The sequence below is a fragment of the Apostichopus japonicus genome, chromosome 15, assembly GCF_037975245.1.
Source record: "Apostichopus japonicus isolate 1M-3 chromosome 15, ASM3797524v1, whole genome shotgun sequence".
NCBI lineage: Eukaryota > Metazoa > Echinodermata > Holothuroidea > Aspidochirotida > Stichopodidae > Apostichopus > Apostichopus japonicus.
In genome coordinates, this window is record NC_092575.1 from 22,403,159 (window position 1) to 22,424,291 (window position 21,133).

At 36.5% G+C, this 21,133-nt stretch overlaps 1 protein-coding gene across 2 annotated transcripts; it reads left to right on the top strand.

Annotated features, from left to right (window-relative positions):
• Positions 1–20,583, top strand: LOC139980697 (acyl-CoA dehydrogenase family member 10-like). 2 transcript variants are annotated; one of them, XM_071992533.1, is made up of 18 exons: positions 1–137; positions 1,237–1,479; positions 2,191–2,339; positions 3,119–3,313; positions 4,734–4,892; positions 5,542–5,912; positions 7,134–7,315; positions 7,869–8,019; positions 8,626–8,768; positions 9,308–9,481; positions 10,083–10,292; positions 10,747–10,913; positions 12,047–12,187; positions 12,904–13,041; positions 14,923–15,261; positions 15,953–16,036; positions 17,164–17,307; positions 18,242–20,583. In XM_071992533.1, the coding sequence occupies exons 2-18, from the start codon at positions 1,242–1,244 to the stop codon at positions 18,467–18,469; spliced, it is 3,213 nt and encodes a 1,070-aa protein (XP_071848634.1). In that variant the 5' UTR covers positions 1–137; positions 1,237–1,241; the 3' UTR covers positions 18,470–20,583. The 2 variants fall into 2 exon arrangements, with proteins under 2 accessions (XP_071848634.1, XP_071848635.1); XM_071992534.1 differs by having other exon boundaries at positions 10–63.
• The last annotated feature ends 550 nt before the right edge of the window (positions 20,584–21,133 follow it).

Below are 21,133 nucleotides of genomic sequence, written 5' to 3' on the forward strand. Positions count from 1 at the left end.
AAGACAAGAGACACACTGAGGTACCACAACTTCTGTGCAAGGTACCTGGGAAGAGAAAAACAGGTTGGTTTTCCTTCCAAACCGATCCATTTCGGTAATACGGATGTTTCAGATATCAGAAGCAACTCAATAAACAAGTAAGAAAGAAACTTTCTGTGTAAATTGACAGACGCATGTCATGTATTTTGCAATTCTCCGTACCTTTGGCCGTGTTGGACAACGACTTCACCTCACAGTTACACTCATAGTGCAAACTGGGCATGATAACTATGCATAACATGTACTACTAGTACTAGCCTATCTTCTTAGTACTATAGTGTCAATGGTGTAAAGTACTACCGACTGTTCAAACAACCATAGACCAGCAGTATCTAGATGGATTTATTGAAAAAATAAACAAGCATGGCATCACCAAAACATATTATAGTGACTTACTGCCATTCTCAAACGTTGATGAGGTTGGCTGGGTATTCAACATATTTTCTGCTTTTTATCTTGAATAGTTTATCTTAAAATAATTATGTAGACTAAACTCTTGACGAAAGTTGACAAATTAAACTATTTTGAATGGAGGAAAATTCTGCTTGAAGTGGAAACTCTTCCATTAGTTTTTATCAGTGTATGCATTTAAACCATAGATCACATGTTCTAATCATTGTTCCTATAACCCCTTTCTGTAGGCATTCATATTATCTTCACTGTAAAGAAAGATTCAACATGTTATTCTGTACATTAACATTTACTCTCTCCTCAATTATCCCACAGTAGATATCCAATTTAGTCCCCCTGACTATTTCTGGAGTTCACTATAATTCCTGCCTAATCTTTTCTTCTGTCATTTCAAAAAATGTAAAGTTTGTGACCATTGAGAATCGTTTTCCAACATACAGTAACGTGTTACTTTGGAGATTAAGCAATTAATGTTAATCATTAAATTTCCCTCTTTCACTATATCTTGAGCATATTTGCTCAAGTAGAGATGAACCTTATAAGAACATTCTGTGCCAGTTTTAGTTTTGTTTTTGTTTCTACTGGTTCATTATCAGGGAATATCTGATCATTTTGGGTCCAAAACATTTCGTCTGATGCATCCCTATTCATGTTCATGGCATTAACTTGACTATGTGAAGACAAATTTGTACAGTAGCTCAGCATAAGGTCCTCTGTATTTACCAGCTAGATACAAAAATTTTATTTGCCAAAGTTTACTTAAATTTTTCTGCTTCTTCCTCCAAGTCAAAATGAGTCGTCTATGCCAGGCGGGAGTCAGAACATCCGCAAAAGTGCATGCTTGGCTCAGCTATGCAGAAAGAAATACAAAATGCACACTTCCCATATTGGCTTGGCATGTGTCAACGTCTGAAGTACATCCCATGCAGAGAAGAAATTTTCACATCAGTATGAGTCAGTACAGGACGAAAGCTGTCATCTTTGACATGGGAGGAGTCATTATCCCGAAGCCATTTCCAGTATTCGATGGTAAGTTGCTCTGCTTTTTGTCCAGTAGTAAAGTTAACATTATTTACATTACATAGGGAAGCACTTTTGTATGATAACCACCCAGATATATCTGAAGCATACTACCCCAAAAATTGGGAAAAGTGAAATTGTAATGATAAACAAATTTAGGCAAAACTAGAGATGTGTGGTTTACAATGACATTGCAAACATTATGGAATGTATGTAATAAAGTTGTGTGGGTACAAAGAGCATGAGTTTGATGACAAGCAGAATCTCCCCCCCCCCCTCCCCTTGCATACAGGGGGCCACCAGTCCACAGGGTGCTAAGGTACAAGTCTGTAAGCATTGACTACTTGCTATTATACGTAATTATATGTATAAGGACTAAGGACACAAGCATAAGTACAGGCTCACATAGCATATGTCGGGTACAGAAGTCAATATGCCAATGTATCAGTTTGGTAAATTGTTTTGTCTATTTCTGCCTGTCAGGAATATGTTGTTAATCTTTATATTGTATCAACACAAAGCTGCCCTTATCTGATAGATCAGCTAGTAATGGTCATGTGCTTGATGTTATCATGCAGTGTCATAGTTCAATACTTGATAGATCTTGTAGAGAAACTTAATTGTGTAAGCAACTTTGAAAAGAAAATTTGGTTTTGAAAGGCAACCAGCAATGTCTTTGTTACATGAGTACCTATAAAACTTCTCTCCATTCCATCATAGAATTTGAAAAGAAGTTGGGCGTACCGAGTAGAACCATTCGTGATGTATCGATAGCTAAGGGCCCTGACAGTGCGTTCTTAAAACTTGAAAGAGGCGAACTTACTGCAGAGGAATTTGAAGAAGAGTTTTCTAAAGAATGTTCAGAGAAGGTAACCATCATTGAGCCATCCTTACATAAATAAGAAGACTGCTTTGTTTATTTGTTCTTGCCCTTTTGTAACATTTTAGTATATTAGTATTTGTATAATACTGTTTTTATGCGAGCATTCAGTTACCCTTTGTGGGGTTTAATAAAGTTTATCTTATCTGATATCTAGGGAATCTATTTCTATATTTCCGTTTTTGAATGCTTCGTTTTGTTCGTTTTACATTCATACAATCAATTGGGGAAATAATTTATTGCTTGCGATTTGTATAGCAGTTTTCAGGTTCAGGTAGTTTGTTTATCAAAGAATGGTGTAAATGAATAGGTTGTACAACATACAAAAGTTGTTACATCTTCAAAGTTGTGAAACAAACTCAGGTATTTTGAATAACTTTTTGCTATAATATGCTAGATAATTTTCTGCCAATGCCATAAGACCTTTGCTTTCTTTTGTGAAGATTTATTTCTTGGCAGTGAGTTAACATCTTCATATTTTAGTGTACGTATTTGTTTCTAGCAATAGTTACACAGTAAAGTAAGGATTATGTTAAACAGCCAGATATGGGGTTTTGCTCCTAATAACTACTCAGTTGCTATGGCTACCATTCAGGGAGGTCATATGTCATAATCCTCATCTGTTAAAGATTTATGAGGATATAACCATACATATACTATACTGAATATTAAAGGGATTGTCTGACTTTTTGGATACATAAATGACCTCTAGGAAAGGAAGCTTTGAGAGGTAACATTCTAAACGCTTCTTTCAATTTGTACCTATAGCTGGGATATCCTGTGTCAATGGTGGGTTTACTTGCCTATTTTGAAGAAAAGACGAACAGCTGTTTACCAGAGATGATTGATGCCATTCACTGTATCCGAGCAGAGGGAATCAAAACAGCTCTCCTCACAAATAACTGGAAGAAAGCTGGCCAGAGAGAAGCCATGCTGCCAGTGGACAGACAACTATTCGATGTTGTGAGTATGTAGGGCTAAATGATTGATTATATGGTAGCTAAGTGTCTGTTAAAGGCACTGAAGACTCGCCCCAAACCGTGTGCCGCGCTCTGATAAAGTTAACTTTCCGTTGCTTGCAAGTGAAAATTTTTTCTTGTCGCTACAAAATGCAGACAGTAATGAAACATGATGCCTTGTTATCTTTTATCTAGACCTGAGATGTCCATTGCTGCTATGTACACTGTGTTGTGGGTATTGACCGTAGCTGTATGTATTGACTGTACACTAGTGTCTAATTACCGACGGTAGCAAGCTGTGTGTGTATTTTCTGGGATCGATGGTGGTGTCTAACACTTCTGTTACACCTCATTCGAAACTAGGTCAGATTACCGGCATGAGACGTTTCTTTGTGCGCAAGTCTTCACACCCAAAGTATTTTGTTTAATTTATTCACAGAGATAAAACCATCTCAACCAGCTGATTGCATTTACAACATAAACTCACACTAAGCTTAATTAAGACCAAACATATTGTTTTTTGTTTCACTTAATAATGCTCTAACAGGTTTTAGCCCATATTGCATATCTTTTTAAATCAAACGATGTCCTGTAGGGCCTGTGGTATATATATGTTTATATGCATACAAAATATGCAAATGTACCTAGCATAGCCTATGTTGGAAAATCAGGACTGAAGATTTATTGGCCATTTAGTGGTGAGGATATTAATTACCAGTTAATTGCACCTTGATGAATGAGAAGGAATATTTCATTTTTCATAAAGAAAATTTCATTTGCGACTTGGCTGAATTTATTTGAGTGGAATATGATTATGTAACTATGGAAACAAATCACAACCAGTTGCCTTAGATATGACTAACCCACTATCCATTTCACATTTGTCTTAAATTTTTCATTGGGATACTTGATTGTTCAAATTTCAGTTCTTTTGTGCTTTTGCCATTAAAAGTTCATATGATTTGCATAACATTTAAAGGTTAGTTTCTGGCTTTCTGATACCAATCCAAGTCTTCTTATTCAGAAACTTTACTTATAAAAGCCAGAGGGCTTAATATTTCATCCATAGCAGGATCTTATTCAGAAATTTGTCTTAATTATGAAGTCAGTTCAATGATTTAGAAAGTGACATATTCTTCAACGGAAGTCTGAAGCTTTACGAGTATGGTTTCAAACAACTTTCTGACAGCTCAGATTTCAGACCTTAAATCTTCTGTCATATACTTGTTTCCACTTACCACATTGTTAGCACAAACAACAGCATACTTCCCCCACATATTATTATGATTTTATGGATAAAATTTTTGACAGAAATAACTGACATTGGTTAAAATGTGGCCTACAAGCTTTTTGAAGATTGAAACATCACCAAAGAATCACCCATAAACAACACTTTTACTTTGTTCATTATCATTGATTGACAGGTAGTTGAATCATGTGTTGTCGGTATAAGGAAACCAACTGCTGCCATTTACAATATGTGCCTTGATCAACTCGGAGTCAAACCAGAAGAATCTATCTTTCTGGATGATCTTGCTGTCAATATTAAAGGTGCTGAGAAGCTAGGCATTGGCACCATACAGGTACAGTTTTGTATGTTGTAGACAAGGTTGCTATGGATTCCATACTAGTGCATTGTGTATTATAAAAAGAGAATGTTACCATGGAGACCATATAGGTACTTTATAGATATTAAAAAGCAGGTTCATGTGTAAAGGGTTTGAAGTCATAAACGTTTGTTTTATGAATATTGTTATAATATTTATGCATAAGGAATTAGTAATTATGTAAGAGAAAGCTGGTATTTAGGTAATAAGCAGGGTACAAAATGGTAGAACAGAGGAGTTTGACATGAAGACTATGGTAAATTTACTAATTTTACGTTTTAGGTTGTCATGGAGATTCTATAGGTGTGTTTGTATGAATGCTTAACACATAGGTGGAGTAAGAGGTCATATCTGAGGCAAATTTAGCTTATTAAAATAAGTAAAAAGTACACTTTTTATTGAATAGTAATTTTCTAAACAGTTTTTACATATGACCTACGATACAATATTAAGCATTCTATGAAGAGCACTTGTACACCATCAAGTGCTAAAAGTGAGATCTTTTCTGTTAATTCATTAGCTCAAAACTGTCTGGTTTGTCAGTTGTCTCATTCAAATTGCCCAAGGATGAAAAGTGTTCCATTGAATGGAAATTTTTAAAAAAAAATACCTTTTCCATATTTAGGTCTCAGATATGAAGGAAGCCCTAAATGATCTGTCATCTAAACTGAGCATCAATCTGGAAGGTTTCAAACCTGGAACATCTGCTGTTAGGAAAGGGATGGAGATTTCTGAAGAGAGCTTAAAGGACTATTTTGAAGGGATCGGTGTCAACTCATCCGATGGCAAAATGAACATCAGACAGTTTAAACATGGACAGTCAAATCCTACATATTTTGTGGGTTATGGTGGAAAGGAGATGGTGCTGCGAAAGAAACCACCAGGCAAACTGCTGCCCTCTGCTCACATGGTTGAACGGGAGTACCAAGTCATGAAGGCCTTAGGGGACCATGGTGTTCCAGTACCAAACTTATTAGCTCTGAGTGAGGACAACAGGTTAGTTGATATAGATATGAGGGTAGATAAATGGTTTCACATGGTGAAGTGGGAGAACCATGAAGGCCTTAGGGGACCATGTTGTTCCAGTACCCAACTTATTAGCTTTGAGTGAGGACAACAGGTTAGTTGATTTAGATATGAGGGTATATATGGTGGAGTGGGAGAACCATGAAGGCCTTAGGGGACCATGTTGTTCCAGTACCAAAATTATTAGCTCTGAGGGAGGACAAGAGGTTAGTTGATATAGATATGAGGGTATTTTAATGGTTTCACATGGTGGAGTGGGAGAACCATGAAGGCCTCAGGGGACCATGGTGTTCCAGTACCAAACTTATTAGCTCTTAGTGAGGACAACAGGTTAGTTGATATAGATATGAGGGTATATTAATGGTTTCACATGGTGGAGTGAGAGAACCATGAAGGCCTTAGGGGACCATGGTGTTCCAGTACCAAACTTATTAGCTCTTAGTGAGGACAACAGGTTAGTTGATATAGATATGAGGGTATATTAATGTTTCACATGTTGGAAAGGGAGAAACATGAAGGCCTTAGGGGACCATGGTGTTCCAGTACCCAACTTATTAGCTCTGAGTGAGGACAACAGGTTAGTTGATTTAGATATGAGGGTATACTAATGGTTTCACATGGTGGAGTGGGAGAACCATGAAGGCCTTAGGGGACCATGGTGCTCCAGTACCCAACTTATTAGCTCTGAGTGAGGACAACAGGTTAGTTGATATAGATATTATGGTATATGAATGTTTTCACATGGTGGAGTGGGAGAACCATGAAGGCCTTAGGGGACCATGGTGCTCCAGTACCCAACTTATTAGCTCTGAGTGAGGACAACAGGTTAGTTGATGAGTGTTTACTATTGGTTTCATATGGTGGAGTGAGACTACAAAGTCATGAAAACCTATGGGTACCAAGGTGTTCCATTTTCAAATTTATTAGCATTGTGTTGAAAAAGTGGAAGGCAAAAGTATGTTAGGTAAAAACAGACGAGTCTGGATTGCACCAAACTATTATCTGTAAAGTTTAGTAGCATCATATATTGTCGCTTCAGTTGAAGCTCATAGTAGGACCTGTGTATATAGCATCTTCTTCTTCTTTGGTTGGTCCACAACCTCACATATCAAGTAGGTAATTAACAAACTAATAAGTGATACCGGGATATCTCGTAAAACGGTCGATGTAAATCATGCTTTTACACCACAGTGTCATCGGTACTCCATTTTTCGTGATGGACTACGTGCCAGGTCGAGTCATCAAGGACCCGACACTCCCCGGCATGACAAAGGAGGAGCGTGGAGCGATTTATGACGCAACTCTGGATGTCCTCTGCAGAATACACGATGCAGACGTACAGAAAGCAGGCTTGGAGGGATATGGAAAGCGAGGTAAGAAGAAATAAGATGATTTTTTCATCCAGATCCTAAAGGCAAATGAAAAATAGGCGTAAGATAGGTTCGAGCCTGCAAAATCTTTTTCTTGATTTCTCGCTCCGGTTTATTCAGATAGAGTGTTAAGTTTCACCAATAACTAAAATTGGACAATCCATGTTGCCATGGTATTGCTTCATTTACATGTAAGTTGCACAACCCGTTTCTTCCCTTTCTGTTGTGTTGGAACATGTCAATTTACTAGCGTACTTTTCAGAAGGAAAGCTAGGAGGCATCACTCGTCGTGGAAAAATGTTGTAGTAAGCAAAGTATGTAGCCTTTCTTTGCCTTAATTTCACAGTTAGTTTTCTTTGATCAGACTTCACATGTACAAAATTTGACAGTTATATTCAAGTTAATAAACATTTGTAAAACACATCTTCAAGTTTTTTTCTTCCAGTTCAAATATTCAAATATTAAGAAAGTCAGTAATGATGTTAATAAGGGTTTTTGCTGATTTCAGAATCTTGAATATATATAATCAGGGAAATGTATTTATCTCCCTTGACAGGTAACTACGTAGCTAGACAGATTGGCCGTTGGTCTAAGCAGTACGAGGCTAGTAAGACACATGACATGCCGGCCATGAACAAACTCATGGAATGGTTACCAACTCAAGTGCCTAAAACAGATGAGACCACCGTAGTTCATGGTGACTTCAGGTAATACCAAACATTCAAAAAAAGAGATCATCTTTGTTTTATACTAATTTTTCTAAGTTCTTGTGATTCTTTGGATCCATATTTTGTGGTTCCATGTGACTTTCTGTGGTCATCATCTTGATAGTTTTGTCATAACTGTGATTGGTGATACTAATACCAGTTGCGTAGCGAGGAATTTGCCAAGGGAGGGGTGAAGCCTGTAGGCAAACTAAGCGTAGCGCCACCATGGGTTTGCACAAAGCCTACAAGAATATTTTGGTCAAAAATGCCTCCCAGATTGCTGGAATTGACACTTCCCAGGCCTTGTAAGTTGCATCGAAGCATTTTCTATTTCGAAATTACTAGCAATATCATAAAAAAATATGCTCAAGGGGGGGGGTGGTCGCCCACTTCCCCCCCTCCCTTGGCTACGCGCCTGACTAATACCAGTGTCATACAAACAATTGTGTGTCATATGTTGATTACTTTCCCTTATTTAGTGCCGACAATTACTTACAAGATTCAAATTCTCTTACTCCTGAATGGGGTTTTCTTTAATATTTGTTCATTTTTATTTTGAGAAAAAAACAACTTTGTTTTGTTAACTTTTTCTTCTTGACCTTCTAGAGTAGATAATATGATCTTCCATCCAACGGAGCCAAAAGTTCTTGCCGTACTCGATTGGGAACTTTCAACCTTAGGGGATCCCCTAGCAGATCTAGCTTATTGCTGCATGCCTTATTTCTTGCCACCCAACCCACAGATGAAGGGTGAGTATGAAAATTCATGCATTATGCATAAATTAGTTTTGATACTTGTGGTTATAAATAGCTGCAGCTCTCAACTAACTACAGATATTAGTGATGTTAATTTGGTTGGCAATGAATCACAGAAGCTACGCAATGCTTTCACCCCATTACAGGGTGGATCATGGAAGGTGGAATGTGCCCCTTTGTTTTGAAAATTTAAATTTTAGCATAATAAGGCACACAGTGAAATAGTTTTAGCATCATCTTTCATGCATGGATTCCTTGCTTGCAATATTTTGGTAGGCACTCCAATTTTGTAGTAATTTCGGTATCTACAAATACTTAGCCCCCCCTGCCCCCCCTCTCTCTCTCCGATCTCCATTTCATGAGAACCTGGATACGCCTTTCATCAACCATAAATTATACAGCTTAACTCCACATTATGGCCTTTAAAACTGTTATCTCCTGAGCAAGTTTGTGTGATTTTGTAAAGATAACATGAATGTGTTTTCACTTTTGTTTGAAGAATACATTTCTTTTATTATAATGTGTCTTGTCAGGCTTTCATAATGTCGATGTTACCGAGCTCGGAATTCCTACAATGGAAGGCTTCATTCAGTCTTACTTTGAAAAGAGAGGGCTCCCTCCAGTGGACAATCTTGACTTCTATATCTCCTTCAGTTTCTTCCGCTTGGCCGCAATTGCGCAAGGTGTTTACAAGAGGGCGCTGCAGGGTAATATAGCTTTCCAATCCAATTTTTAAACACTTCAGTTTGTAAAACTTCAAGAATGGTTTTATTCTCATGGTTTTAAAAAAAGGATATGAAAATAATGATTCATCACAAACCTTTGAGGCAGCCATTTGTATTGTGATGTTAAAGGTTAAGTCAAAAGTCACTTGAGGTCAATTAATTGTTGTATGTCAAAGTTCAATTCTCACATGTTATTCAATATTTAATATCATGCATTGTATACCATTTCATACTAAGATCTCAACCTTCATGTCATATTATGTCTTCCATTTTCTTTAAAAATAAAAAATATTGTCTTCTTCAATTCTTTACATAAGCCCATATGAAACATGAATAAAACTTTTTCTTGCTTATCTTTAGATGTTTATAGGATACTTTTTCAGCATTTTCCTTGGAAATTTGGCAATTGAATTTTTACCACATGTTTCATGATAATATATATAATGTATAAAATAGTCTGTTGCCATGGCAACATATTTATGCCTGCTAATTTTAAGAAATAACTACAATCACATATGTAACAAATTTGTCACCTATGGTAGTCTGAAAATAAATATTTTCTCAACTTCTTTTTATGCTGTAGGTCAAGCTAGCTCAGCTTCTGCTAAGTTGGTAGGCCAATTAGCCGAGGGCTTGGCAGAACTGAGTTGGACCATCGGGTCCAAAGGGTCCCATACTGCCTTTGTAACTGTCAACCATTCCAAAAATGGACCAATCTCTGGTAAAAGATCTTACAGTACTTTCAGCACGACAGGAGGCGGGCAAAAGAGATTTCATTCTACAAGTACAGTAGGTATGTTTGTTATTAATCGAGTTTCTTTAAATAGTTCGTTGAATATTCATCTAAATCAAGTCATGAATATTCAGTTCTATCCATTATTCTTTTTTATTATGTTATCTTCTGTTAGCATGACAGTGCTTGGGATTGGGTGGAGAAATTCCTACATTGTGAAAATTTGATATTTCACTTCAAATCCACCCCACCTCTCCCTCCCCGCCCAAAATGTTGATACAATAAATATGATACAATTGATTTTGAAACATGATATGAACCTGGAATAGGAATTTTCAGTTCAGCTACAATCCCCCCCCCTCCCTCCCCCCTCAAAAAATTGATACGATGAGTTTGAGAAATTCGACTTTGAAACAGGAAATGAATCACTTGTACATTTTAAGTAAATTCATCTGATATTTCACATTCACTGCATACTTTTGATATCGGAAACTGCGGTCTCTTAATATTTCAGGACAAATGGCATATGATGTGAAAGGTTTATCAGAACGTGCTCAGCAGATTCATAAAGAAGTAAAAGAGTTTATGAATGAGTATATTTATCCTGTGGAGAGGGAACTGAATGAACATTATGCATCCAAGGACAAATGGACCATTCATCCAATCTTTGAGCAACTCAAGGTCAGTGACTATCATAAACCATTGATCTGACTCAGCGAGTCAGATATTTCACGAGTCGTCTAAAATTGGTAACGTGTCGCTTTCTTTCGTATTCAAGTCGGGTCACATGAACCAAATTTTTTACACCATCCACTGTCTACCTGAATTTTTCTTAATGGGTAAGAGTTGTTGTAATCACTTGTGTCTTAAAGTAAAGACATACTTTTTAAAAATGAAATGATTTGAATATGTTCTGACAGATTGTTTTGCATAGCAGTAATACAGTGGTTCAATGTAATGAAGTTGGTAGGAGTATAACTTGACTTATTTGTCCTCCCATAGCTACAACATGGAATTCTTTGCTTCTTCCCGAAATTCGATTAAATACAAATTAAGGAGATTTTACTTCTTTTCTTCTCCTTTTCTTAGTTCTTTTCTTAATTCTTTTTTTGTAAGTTATATGTGTACTCTATGTACAGGGAGTGTAACACTAGATAAGCCCACAAGGGTTTCTTGATGCACTTCCTTTCACCTTCCATAACTCTCTGTATTCGCTACTTTTGTTGTATATATGTTGTGAAAAAATAAATAAATAAACGAAATGGAGAGAAATATGCATATAAACAGAATCAAGTGTTGTTTTGTGACTTTGCAATGGACAGTACAAAATTAACACTGGTGGAAAAGATCCTATTACTAGAAGCTCAAGTCAGTTTCAAATTTATTGATCTTCTTGGCTGTATGCTGTATTTTTGTATGTTATTCCACCATCTTGTGAAAATGAGGGTGTATGGCCAGCTGTAGGCTAAGCCACAGCTGATGAATTCTCTGGTTCTTGACTAAGTTAATGTCTAAAAATCTCATGTCTAAATTCCCAGGCCATTTGTCTGAGAGATGGCATGATATATTTATTTCATAGGTTACATCATTGATAATTAATTTTTTTATTATGATGATATGCTGTTGATAAAATCATGGTAAGTGGTTCAGAGTTACTTCAAAGACAGTTAACGAAGGATTTTTCGTGCCTCTAGTATTGTGTGTGACACCAGATGATAAAACGCATTATTCATTCTCTACTTGTGTAATAAAACAACAGAGATTTCATATTTAAGATTCTTAAGCTGTAGCAATCTTTGTTTTCTTTCTTTCAGACCAAAGCCAAAGAAAATGGACTGTGGAACTTATTTTTACCCATAGAATCAGATCCAGAAATGAGATACGGAGCAGGTCTGACCAATATTGAGTATGCACACATATGTGAGCTAATGGGAAGATCCCGATACGCACCAGAGGTAAGAAATAGCATCAGTGACTATACTTGTTTTGTTTTAAAAGTTTGAAAATCAAAGAAAATGTTGATACATTTGCGACGAACATAGAGATCCATGTTTACCTTGGGGACAGAAGAGTTAAGGTTTAGTTTTTTCTTTTGGTGAGATCGAGTGATTCCTTAATTTTAGTAACGTACCTCATGATGAACACACAAATGTGATATACTTCGGTGCTAGGTAAGGGCAAAGAGGCAGAGAGCAAACAATATACGTGTGTTATGATGCTCTACGTACTATATTCTAATCTTCATAACTGTCCGTTATCATCCAATACGGTATATAAAGTTAATAAGAAAGGTGGTGGTATACTACTTCATCTTTACTACATAACAACAAACTGTCAGTGCTTTGATTTCTGGTAACAACTAATGGCTGTTCGTTTTTATTTTGCCCCCTCTCCCCGCACCCCATGTTATCACAAAAAGTGGTTTGGTAATTCATAAGGAACCACAGGTGTGTTGTAACATCTGATGTTGTCTGGTGCCATAGTCATAGACAAGGCATTTAATAGGGACCACTAGTTTTGTTATAAAATCTTTAAGGGGTATAGTGCCATATCCTGTGTGGTTACAAATGACATTTGACAGGGAACCAGAGTCTTGCTGACAATCCTGGAAACCTTTGTTGCCATTTTCAGGATGTGTAGGGTAACTTCTTTTCTGTCCCTGTCACAACAGGTGTTTAACTGCTCTGCTCCAGACACAGGAAACATGGAGGTGTTGGTGAGGTACGGAACCAAGGACCAGCAGGACATGTGGTTGAAACCGTTGCTGGAGGGGAAAATAAGATCTTGCTTTGGAATGACAGAACCGGAGGTGGGTGTTTGAAGTCTCTGTATCTACTACAATCTGCTGTTTATTAATGACATATCGTGATTTGCAAGATCTTTATAAAGAACCAGCAGATGGCTGTTTAAATTATCTACATATTTGATATTAATTTAAAGCTGCCTAGAATGATGAAATGAAATCAGAACCAGGATTGCAGTTTATAATTCACATTTTTCTGTAGAAATATTACTGAATGGCTTGTAGCTTACACTAGACTTATAGAATGAAACTGATTGTTTTTATGTTTTTCATCTTTTAAATAAATGAGCAAATAAATGCAAGCAGGGGCGAAAACTGGGTGATCCAATGGAGGGGTGGAGGGGTAGGAGAGGAGTGGAGGGGTGAGGTAGAGGCCTGTTTGGTGGTTTGATTTTGTACCTTCAGTCAGGGAAGAATTATAGCACTCTTTAGACAAGGTTCTTGTACCTCCCTTACCAAAATGCCAGATCTGGGCCAGATATAAAAATTCCGGATCTGGACCAGATCTGCTCCAGATCTATAATTTATATCTGGCCAGAAAAAAATGGGCAGATATAACTTGATATAAAATGAAGTTTTATATGGCCCAATTAAAATTCTATTTGGTTAAATTTTATTGCATCCATATCTGAGCCAGATAAAGCTTTATCTGGTTGATATAAAGAAAATCCAGATAAACTTTTATATGGCCCATATAAAATTTATATGGTTGAAGTTTATGGCTTTCATATCTTGGGTAGCTACCCAAATCAATAGGGTGAATTAAGAATTTACACCTTCCCCTTTCCCCTGCCACATTTGAAATCCTGTAAACGTCACTGACTGTGAGTTTGTTACAATAATGTTGCAATAGCTCTTTCGTTAATGGTCCAGCCTCGATAATTGTTTGCTTCAATATTGTGACAAATTTCTCATAGGTGACCCAGGTGTAGCCTAACTTGACATAAAATTTTAAGACTCAAACTTATTGCTGTCATCCAATGATAATTGCTAAGAGAAATTACCCAAGACAGAGGTTAGGTGCAAAAACCAAAAAACCAACTGTATAGCCTTGTCCCCTTACATGTAACCATGTGACCATATGACAATGTTACATCAAGTCAAGTATAACAAGTCCCTTTGATAGGGAATAGATACTACACATGATATTGGTCAAGAGTTCTTGATTAATGAACATCCTCATAAGCAAACTTGCTGTCCCGGATGTGTAACTTAATCCTGGTCATTAGTAACTTGTCATGCCTACACACCAAAGTGTGCACAATTCAAACAATCTCTCCTGGGGCACCACAGTGCACCACAGCCATGTGTCCCCTGGGGGACTTCCCATAGGGTGCAGCCACAAACCGGCGCACGCAACTATATTTACAAGTCACCTCGCAAGTCCCCATTTATACACCTGGGTGAAGAGAGGCAATGGAGATAAAGTGCCTTGCCCAAGGACACAACGCAGTGACCTTGCCAGGGCTCGAACCTGTAATCCTTAGATCACAAGTCCACTGCCTTAACCACTTGACCAAAATGCCCTCTTGGGGAGTGATTTAAACTGTGTATCATGATACTGTTATTAAATGATGAGGCAAAATTACTCAGCTAATTGCACCACTTTGTGTTTTAAGAAAGTACTAGAAAATGCTAGAATGTACAGTAATAACCTATAAAAATAGTGAGTAGATTTGTGTTATGTTAACAAGTTAATACATTCAAGATACTTTTAATTATGATTTTGATTACAGATATTTTGAACTTGGTTTTGAAATGTTTGAATTTGTTTGAAATAGAATCAAGCATTACAGACTTTGTTTGTCAAGACTGAGTTCATTGTGACAGCTAGTTGTTCTGCTTGACTCACATTAACTTTAGATTTGTTTCGCTGTGTTTGTGTAGGTGGCTTCTTCAGATGCTACCAACATAAGGTCGGAGATCAGGCAAGACGGTGACGATTATGTCCTCAATGGCAGGAAGTGGTGGACCTCTGGTGCACTTCATCCTCACTGCAAACTATGCATATTCATGGGGAAGACAGACACTACTGGGGAGACACATAAACAGCAGTCAATGATTTTGGTTCCCATGGAAACGACAGGTGTCCAAATTTTGAGGCATTTGACAGTATATGGTTACGACGATGCCCCCGAGGGGCACGGAGAGGTCTTGTTTGATAACGTCAGAGTACCAGCAAGTAACATTCTGCTCGGTCCTGGGAGGGGGTTTGAAATAGCACAGGTAAATATACCGAAAGTAACTATAGTTTGGGAATGGTAGTCATACACTTTATAAGCACACCAGGCCAGCTATGTGTTTATACTGTAATTGGTATTCTCAACATGAAAATATCAAAGCAGTATTCCCTTGAGTGTAAAAGATACCTTACTCTGGTGTTAACATTAACGTATAGTGGTGCATCTCTTCATTAAATACATATTTTCTGTGAAGGTTATGTAAAAGTTACTGAATAGTGACTAATTACAGCCTGTAGTTGCTACCATTTTGGCCTAATAAACTTTCCCTCTGAGTTTCCTGTATTGTGGACACAGGTTACTTTGCTAAGTTGATGACTATTTGTCCTACTCTTGGCCAATATCATTGGTGAGTTTGGTATATATGTAGATAATGTAAGTCTTGTGTTGAAACAAAACTGGAAATCAAGTTATTTGTGGTGGAATCTTACTTTCACTCTGCAGCAATGGAAGAAGAATTTAGTATGCCACAAATGGTCCATCTCTGCTCACTATAAAGGGACAATTACTGGACCTTGAATCAGTGCCACGAGAAACCGTGGTCTTTAATTGGCATTAACTTTGAAACACCGTTTTGTCTAAAGCTTTACAGTTTTCTTAATATATATTAACCATATCTCGTTAAAAATAATCTTTCTCCTCTTTGTTAAACTTTTCATCCTCTTTGATTATCACAGGGTCGGTTAGGACCTGGCAGAATTCATCACTGTATGCGGCTCATAGGTATGGCAGAGAGGGCGCTAGACACTATGAAACTTCGGGTAAATAATCCATTTCATTCTTTTACGTCTTCCTAGGATTTCTTTGTCCAGATTTGTTTCTCCTCCACAAATTTAAAATAAGTTTAACATTCACCTAATTTACAAAATCAAAGGAAACTTGTGCGTTTCAAATATTGTGCCATATCAAAGTCAGGAGTTTTGTAGTGTGAATACGTAGAGGACATGAATGTGGTTCCTGAACTGACCTAAACATCCAGAGTGTCAGTCTCTTGCTTAAAGGGTGTGAAGACTTGCGCAAAAAGAAACGTCTAATGCCGGTAATCTGACCTAGTTTCGAATGAGGTGTAACAGAAGTGTTAGACATCACCATCGATCCCAGAAAATACACACACAGTTTGCTAACGTCGGTAAGTAGACTTTAGTGTACAGTCAGTACACAAGCTGCAGTCAATACCCACAGCACAGTGTATAAACGATACAGCGATGCACATCTCAGGTCCAGCTAAAGATAACAAGGTATCACGTTTCATTGCTTGTCTGCATTTTGTAGCAACACGAACAAAACGTCACTTGCGAGCAACAGATGGCCGCACGCGGTTTGGGGCGAGTCTTCAATGCCTTTAAAGTTTGATAATAATTCAGCAAATCCATAAAACGTTGTATTGAAGTACTTGGAAACTTTTAAGAGGAATATTTAGTAGATTTGAGTCTTATTCTTATTCAGTGTCTTGTTTACAGGTACCCAACATTCCTTGCTCATGAATCGATTCACTATAAACTGTTGTATTGGTGGTGGAGGAAGGGGCTTGGTGACTGATAAACTCTTTACTGTAGCTTCATACTTTCTAATGCCAGGGGTGTCAGATCCACTAGAAGAGGATGGTTGGCCGGGGGGAGGGGGATATATGCTCCCTTACCCACTTTTGTCAGAACCTTAGAAACACTGTTTTCATGTCTTGTTTTGTTACTTTGAAGTAATATTTTTTCATTTTCGTAAGATGATTCATGTTGTTAGGAATACTTCAGGTCATTCTGTGAATTGTCTCCTCAAATCAAAGTTCCCCTCCCCCTCCCCACAGATTCAGTCCTCTTCTGCCATCCTTCCTTCATACACTTTGCACGATGATAGCATTGCAATTCGTTAGTCTTCTTAACCATCTCAACAGGTCAATGAGAGAGTTGCGTTTGGTAAGCTGTTAGCAGAGCAAGGAACCATTCAAGCAGACATAGCTAACTCTAGGATAGAGATAGAGCAGGCACGACTCCTGACACTCAAAACAGCACACATGATGGACACTGTTGGCAATAAGGTACTGTCTCTTTGAGGCTTAAGCAGTATTGTAACATGTCCTGACTAAGTCATTGACTTTTCAAAGTGTGAATTGACTCCAAAATGTTTGTGAAATTTTTCTCCATTGAGATAACACACTATATGAGTGACTGGAATCAGTGACTCAATTTGAGTCGGAAAAAAGTCACTGATGAAGTGGCTGGATGCGACCTCTCAGTTTAAGTAAATCAAAATGTCCAGTATCAACTGTTATGGCAATTTCTATTTGTTCATGTTTCTTGCCATGTATGTAAACAATATCCTATTTTGGAGTTGAGACTGAGTACAAACAATTTGTATCATTTGCTTCTAGGTCCTGTCTATTGCATTTGGGAAGTTGCTGACAGTTTTGAAATTATATGAATATAGTCATTATTTTCTTAATTTATAAGAATAAAAATAGAAAGAATTTGGGGTTATAAACAAAATCTGTTTGTTTGGATAGTATCAGCAGCTTTTGATAAAAAAGGAATCCTTTTTAACACTTTTTTCTTGGTCAATAGTTCTGTAAGTTCTGCTTTATTTTGAAACTCAATAAATGATAAATACGAAACAGACCAAGAAGCTGCTGATAAATTTTGAACGAGCAAAATATCTTTGATTAACTTGGGATTTGATGTAGTGAACTGATTCACACAGTATTTGAATTAAAATATCTTTTTTATCAATATTTTTATAAATTTTTATAATATTTTTTAAATATTTTATATTTTTATATTTAAATTTTATATTTAAATAGTTTTAAATAAAAATTTATAATTTTATAATTTTTATAATTTTTATAGTTTTTATAATTTTTAATTTTTAGAATTGAAAAACAAATTATAAATAAAAAAAATACTATATTTAAATATGTTTTATAGAATTTTTATAAATTATTATAAATATTTTTTGATATATTTTTTATTTTGTAGGTTGCAGCTCCAGAGATTGCAATGATCAAGGTGATCGCCCCCAACATGGCTCTCAACGTGATAGATAGAGCTATGCAGGCTCACGGTGGGGCCGGTGTATCTGCAGACGTACCCCTAGCATCCTTCTTCGCCTGGGCCCGATGTCTCAGGCTTGCAGACGGTCCCGATGAGGTCCACAGGAGGTCCATAGCTAGGATAGAACTGAAAAAGCTAACGGCGAAGAAGTGAAAAGATGATTTATGTCGATTGGGATCGATGAAGCAAATCATTCACTCGATTGAGAGGGAGGGGAATTTTTAGAGAGGAATTTTTGAAATTTCTTTCTGAAGAAACTAAATGAAGTTTCTGGGAGGATGATGAACAAAAACCAATCATGAAAACTGAAAACAGTGGTACAGAGAGGTGACAAGAACAAATTCATTTAGAGGAATTATTATAATGACATTTAAACCCTTCACATGTTTGTTACTTTGTCAAACCTAGTATCAACATGGAGTCAAGGTCTGTGGCACTTCATAGCAGATAAATCTAGGCTTAAAATAGTTTGCATATAAGATTTTCTAGTGACTGCAATAAAGTTTATTGGCCCCGAATTTTAGCAATCTACAAAAAGAGCATATTTACTGATAATTCTAGCTATGTACTTCTATGACACCCAACTGTAATATGAAGTACCACTGCCATGTTTCTATCAAAGGGCTCATTCTGATATAATGTCATTTTTTTTTTTTTTTTTAGCCTATGAAGAAGATCCTGCTAGGATCGAAACGTCAGGCCAACTTACTTTTATATATAATTTGAGGTGAAGAGTTGTTTAATCCTGAAATTGTCATATTCTGAAATAAATAGGTGGATTCCTTTGCACAAGCTAAACAATGCAATCCAGTACATTTATCCACAAGTGAACAATATCAAGTTCTTGCTTATTGTTGTCATACAATTTATGGTAGGATTAAGCATTTAATTTAATTTGAGCATTTAATTATAGGAGTGTTAGCTCAGTGGTTATCACTTTCAATCATAAGGTCCCGAGTCCGAGTCACTCCAAGATTAATGTATGTCGTCCAGTTACAGAGTTATTGACAATTCATAATCATGGACGTTAAATACGAATCTAAGAGACTGACTTCGTTCAGCTATTAGCTTTGATAAGCCAATGAGGCTTCTTCGCGAGTTCCTGCTTGCAGGAGGTTCTAAAGATACATACAATTTCCGACAAAATGGCGATATTTACTGCATCATTTGTAAAGTTTAATGTGAACACCAACAAATCTGACTTTACTCAACATGTATTTTTGTGAGATCAATGGATTTCCAAAGTTGGAATATGAAAGTCTTTACAAAACAATCATTTTTTTACTATTTAGGAACATACTTGTTCTGATTCACCCAAGCTTCCTTTAATTTTTCCTTTGTTTTGCAAAATTTCTGTCACTGTAATACAGAATATGTTCTTGTGCAAGATCTTGGTCAATGTTACCATTATTGCATTGTTTGCTACTTTAATAGATTTATACTTAAACTAATTAAAAGTTTGATTTTCTGCTGGTTATATCCCTCACTCAACCTCTCTCTGAGATGATATTTTTGCTAAAAACTTCAGTCATGTTGTATACAATTGATAATATATAATTATGTATATAAAGATATATATATCTATATATATTACTAAATCTAGTGTAACTAGTCGCAGTTAGTTTCTGCTTAACAAAACACAAAAATTTATTCACATTTTCAGACTTATACATTATTTCTGCATTTGTCTCATCAGCAAAATCTCGGTAATGGTTTATTGAATTTTGGTATAACTTTGCTGTAAATTTTCAGTCATGCATTTGTTCCATCAGCAAAGTCTTGGTAATGGGTTTATTGAAATTATTTTTGTATAACTTTGTTGTAAATTTTTAGATATCATGTGGTTGTTTATTTCAGGAACTCATCACAAGGTTCCATGGTAAAGTAAATCGTGATCTTGGACTAACAAAGCGCCTTTTTTCCTTCTATATATAACATAGTAATCACCCTCAGCAAAATTGTATTCAAACTTTTTGTTTGGTAAAATATTTATTGCTAGAGGTACTCGAATCAGAGTTGTAAACAAGTGACTCTATTTTAAATTAAGATCAAGTCGAGTTATTAGCAGTAACATTTTTGACTTGATTCCAGACAATTACTTCAATCACTGTATTATCTCTAATAACAAAAATTGACAAACTTTGTTAGTCAATATATATTTTGGGAATTATTAGTGACCAGTTATGACTCGTTTTAACACTTGGTTTACTCCAAATAAAGTTGCAATTGCTTAAAGGCATTGAAGACTCGCCCCAAACTGCGTGCCGCACTCTGAAAAAGTTAACTTTCCTTTGCTTGCAAGTGAAGTTTTCTGCTTGTTGCTACAAAATGCAGACAGTAATGAAACGTGATACCTTGTTATCTCTAGCTGGACCAGAGATGTCCATCGCTGTATTGTTTGCACACTGTGCTGTGGGTATTGACCGCAGCTGTATGTACTGACTGTACACTAGTGTCTAATTACCAAAGGTAGCAAGCTGTGCGTATTTTCTGGGATCAATGGTGGTGTCTAACACTTCTGTTACACCTCATTCGAAACTAGGTCAGATTACCGGCATTAGTTGCACCCTTTAAAGTAAGACACCCTTAGATCTTTTCAGTTAATGATCTCATCCCTTTTGAAAAAATTTCATTGGAAATATACTTCTACAGTTTGGTATTAATTACATGCAGAGAGCAATTCAGAAATTTCTAATAAAAGTTTGGAGAATTTTCTTTTTCTTTCATTATTTGCAGTGAAGGTTGATAAGTTAAACTTATGGGAAATTTTGGTATGGAAAAGGAAAACAATAGACCAAAATATACCAAATTAATGTA